This window comes from Oratosquilla oratoria, chromosome 39 (assembly GCF_046742065.1).
Source record: "Oratosquilla oratoria isolate Oo_2021 chromosome 39, ASM4674206v1, whole genome shotgun sequence".
NCBI classification, from domain to species: Eukaryota; Metazoa; Arthropoda; class Malacostraca; order Stomatopoda; family Squillidae; genus Oratosquilla; species Oratosquilla oratoria.
Window position 1 is genome coordinate 41,368,269 of NC_134815.1, and position 5,000 is coordinate 41,373,268.

The 5,000-nt window shown below is 37.4% G+C and overlaps 1 protein-coding gene across 1 annotated transcript in view; it reads right to left on the minus strand.

Annotated features, from left to right (window-relative positions):
- The window catches only part of Dhc93AB (Dynein heavy chain at 93AB), a 207,604-nt gene that overhangs the window by 200,056 nt on the left and 2,548 nt on the right, over positions 1-5,000 (minus strand). Inside the window, exons 4-7 of the mRNA XM_076176389.1 lie at positions 4,603-4,662; positions 4,412-4,482; positions 3,842-3,960; positions 3,032-3,227 (exon numbers count right to left, since the gene is read on the minus strand). Of these exons, the coding sequence (XP_076032504.1) occupies positions 3,032-3,227; positions 3,842-3,960; positions 4,412-4,482; positions 4,603-4,662 (446 nt within the window). The remainder of the gene's footprint in view (positions 1-3,031; positions 3,228-3,841; positions 3,961-4,411; positions 4,483-4,602; positions 4,663-5,000) is intronic.

Consider the following 5,000-nt stretch of genomic DNA (forward strand, 5'->3'; position numbering starts at 1 on the left):
TTTTGAACTCAGAGGGAGAGAGAGAGACGCATGACAGGGCTTGTCCTCAATATCCGGTTCATTTTCTTCGTGTTATTGAACAGCTGGTTTGTTGATTTCTTCTAATATCGATGAAGTACATTTTCCCCAACGCATTTAAAGTTTACCTTCATGTTAATGTGTACCCTCCGCCCTCCTTTTATTGATTTTATTTTATTTTATCTTTATTCATTTATTATTTTTTAATAGATGATTGAAGGCATGTTTGTTATCTTCTAAGCCTTCGCCTTGTTAGGGTGAACAGACTGGTCTCAACAGAGAAACCAGAATGAACGTAAATAGCCGTATCCTGTAACGTTACTTGGTTACTGATAAAGGTTGGAGAAAATGGATATTCCTGTTCGTTCTCTTTTCTCTGTTTCGACCTTTCTCCCACGTGTCATGAAAATTTTACAAGGTCCTGTTCTGTGTTGTTGGCATGGCAACTTCACTGTGCTAAAAGGCAACGGGTGCTCAAAGGTTGATGGTACTGAATAGTGGTGTATAATGGTGTTATTTGACATTCATAGTTGACGGTATTAACACGACGGTGATGTTGCTTGTTTCGGAAATCTAAAAAAAAAAAAAAAAAAAAATGATTCTCCGTTCTTCGACTTTTTTTTAATCCGTTTAGGATATTTACATTTTCCAATTTTTTCTCGGTAACGGTTTCATATTCAAACGAGTGCGTCTCATAACTGAAAAACACTGACATTTTGCAAAAGGTTCTCTCCTCACACTCTGTCTCAATCAGACACCTCACGTCGTTTACTCCAAAACACAGCGCATAATATTACCGTTACTCAACTCGAGGTCACTCCAACAATGAATAGAATCGTCAGACATTCACTAAGTTTCGGTTAGTGGCCCAATTTGTGGACCTCTGTGGCCCAGTAAGGGGGTCCACTGAACCACACGTTGAGAACCATTGATTTGAATGATAGCCTTATAAAGAACCAGTTTTTTTAATCAAGCTTTAAGGGATAAATAAGATCAGTCACGCTTTTTATGAGGTCTATACTATCTTCATGCTCACTCCTATTTTAAACTTTCTTTGTGAAACATATATATGTATATATACATATATATATATATATATATATATATGTATATATATATATATATATATATATATATCTATATATGTATATATATATTCAACAAAAACCCACTGTGTGGGATAAAAAGAAATGAAGTAGACGATATCCATATATTTCGATCACAGACTGTGAGCCTCTGAAGAGGGTCACCGTCTGTGATCGAAGTGTAGGGATATCGTCTACTTCATTTCTTCCTATTCAACATAGTGTGTCTTTGTTGAATTTTACGAATGTGTTACGACATTACTTTGTATATATATATATATATATATATATATATATATATATATGTGTGTGTGTGTGTGTGTGTGTGTGTGTGTGTGTGTGTGTGTGTGTGTGTGTGTGTGTGTGTGTGTGTGTGTGTGTGTGTATTCACCTCGGATCTGCTGCAGTTTCTGTCGAGACAGCCAGACACCACCCTACGGCAGTGAGCTCAGAGCTCATTATTTGCCGATCTCTGGGTAGGTCTGAGACCACTCACACACCACACACCGGGACAGCAAGGTCACAACTCCTTGGCTAACGTCCCGTACCTACTCACTGCTAGGTGAACAGGGGTTACACGTGAAAGGAGACAAACCCAACTTATCTCCGCCCGGCCGGGGAATCGAACCCCGGTTCTCTGGCTTGTGAGGCCAGTGCTTTACCAATCCGCCACCGAGCCGTGTGTGTGTGTGTGTGTGTGTGTGTGTGTGTGTGTGTGTGTGTGTGTGTGTGTGTGTGTGTGTGTGTGTGTGTGTGTGTGTGTGTGTGTGTGTTTACCACTGAATATGTACAGACATACTTGTAGATACACACACATTCACACATACACTTCTTCCACCTGACGCTCCTACACCACGCCACGCCACAAGCCACAACAAACTTGTAACAATCAGAGCGCCGAGGATTGATCGCTACAAGAACAGCGCCATTCAGTCCATAGTGCACATTATAAACTCAATTTAGTCTAGTCCTAAAATTAGCTCAAACTGTACATTGTCAGTGTATCACTGTATCACTGTTAACTCAATAAACCCATTATTATTATTATTATTATTATTATTATTATTATTATTATTATTATTATTATTATTATTATTATTATTATTATTATTATTATTATTATTATTATTATTATTATTATTATTATTATTATTATTATTATTATTATTATTATTATTATTATTATTATTATTATTATTATTACTATTATCATTATTATTATTATTATTATCATCATTATTATTATTATTATTATTATTATTATTACTATCATTATTATCATTATTATCATTATTATCATTATTATTATTATTATTATTATTGTTATCATTATTATTATTATCATTATTATCATTATTGTTATTATTATTATCATTATTATTATCATTATTATTACTATTATTATCATTATTATTATTATCATTATTATTATTATTATTATTATTATCATTAATATTATTATTATTATCATTATTAGCATTATTAGCATTATTATTATCATTATTATTTTTATTATCATTATTATTATTATTATTATTATTATATTATTATTATTATTATTATTATTATTATTATTATTATCATTATTATTATTATTGTTGTTATTATTATTATTATTATTATTATTATTATTATTGTTATTATTATTATTATTATTACTATTATTATCATTATTATCATTATTATTATTATTATTATTATTATTATTATTATTATTATTATTATTATTATTATTATTATTATTATTATTATTATTATTGTTATTATTATTATTATTATTATTATCATTACTATTATTATTATTATTACACACACACACATACATACACACACACACACACACACACACACACACACACACACACACACACACACACACACACACACACACACACACAGGAGAGGGTTAGCGAGCCATGTCCACGTACAATTTCTTGAGTCGGTCATTGCGGTCAACAAGGTAGAGGAAGGCGTCCTTCTTGCCGTCCTTACGCTCGAACAAGGGTTTCGTGGACCACTGAGCGACCTGCTCCTCGACCCGCGCCAGGTTCCTCTTGGATTTGGTCACCCGGTTCTCCAGGTCGCCGACCGCCTTCGTGATGACTTCGATGAACTCTGAAACGCCTGTGGCGAGATCGGGAGATCTGGGTTGGATACAATCAAAAAAGATCCACTGGGGTCGCAGAGGTGTTTACAGTGAGAAAAAGATGTCTTCGGTTAATAGGTGAGGAAGTACTCTCAGCTTCAGCCGACCTAACGGAACTCGAAGGCCCATCTATATTTCATCCAAATTTTGGATCAGATTAATGGTTTAGTATCGAACAGATCATTATATAGAACTGTTTCAATGACAAAACTCAAAAGTTTGAAATGATCAGTAAGTTAATCGCAAGCTTAAATGAGATCCTCCAGATCTCACAAATCTCAAAAGATGTCAACCCAACGTCGTCAGGGTGACCCAATGATCTTTAAATCACTATTATCATTATCATTACCATTATTACTATTTTATTTATTTATTTATTCATTTATTTATTTTTTATGTTATCATATATCCAGTCTAGGCGCCAGAGGGCTCCGAAGAACTCTACCCTCAAAATCTCGGAGGAAAAGCTCTGAAAGGGTTTCTTGTGGGCTCCTAGGGTGTCACAATGAACTACAATGATAAGACATACCGACAGAAGACCTTTTGGTCCATAGCAAGGGAAAAGAAGAGAGAGGGGTGAAGTAAAGCTCACCCTCGGAGCTCCAGGTGAGGTCAGTCTCCGCCTGCCGGAGGGTCTCGTCGATCTTCTCCATCTCCTGCTGGATGAGGTTCCTCTCGACTTCGGTCGTGCTAGTTCGAATCCGGTTGTACCTGAAAAAGAGAATAATAATGAGCTCGTTAAGATCTCACCCCTCACCAGTCAGTCATGAGCTGGAAAGGCGACGAGGAAGAAGAGAAAAAAGAAGAAAAAGAAGAAGAAGAAGAAGAAAAGAAGAAAAAAGAGAAAGAAAGAAAGAAAGAAAGGAAGACAGACAGAAAAAAGAACGAAAAAGATGAAGAAGAAAAATATTATCACTCACCAGCCAACCATGAGTTGGAAAGGAGAAGAAGAAGAAGAAGAAGAAGAAGAAGAAGAAGAAGAAGAAGAAGAAGAAGAAGAAGAAGAAGAAGAAGAAGAAGAAGAAGAAGAAGAAGAAGACGAAAAAAAGAAGAAGAAGAGGAAGAAGAGAAGGGGTAGGAAAGAAAGAATGAAAGAGAAAAAGAAAGACGACGAAGAAGGAGACGAACAAGAAAAAAAAGGAAAGATGATCCTATAGCTCACCAGTCAGCCATGAGCTGGAGATTGGCCGTGTAGTTCCTGAAAACATCCCGGCGAGCTGCCAGTTCGGCGCCCTCTCGGCTCATCAGCTGCTCCTCCTCCAGGTCCTCCGCCTCCTGAGTCTCGGTCTTCCCGTCTTGCGCCCACTGCGAGGGGGTGACGTTGGCAGTCCCGGCCGGGTCCCCCGCCGTCGCCTTCCCCAGGAAGGTCTTGATCACCCAGCCGTACTTGAGTTCCTGCAGGGTCTCGACGAGCTGCGGAAAGGAAGGTCCCTCTGGAGATCGGGAAGAATACTGGGGTGTGGGAGGGGAAGAAGGAGAGGGGAAGGGAGAAAGGGAGGGGAAGAAGGGGAAAGGGAAGTGGGAATAAAAGAGAGTAAGGGACGACGGAGAAGGGGAAGGGGGCCAGAAGAGATAGTAAGGAAAGAAGGCAGGGAAAGGAGAAGGGGAAGAGGGGGTAAAAGAGAATAAGTAAAGAGCGGAGGGAAAGAAGGAGATGGGAAGGTGGAACTAAAAGAGAGTAAGAGAAAAAGAGAGTGAAAAAAGCAGAAAGGAAGGGGGGAACTACAAGAGAGTAAGAGGAGGAGGGAGGG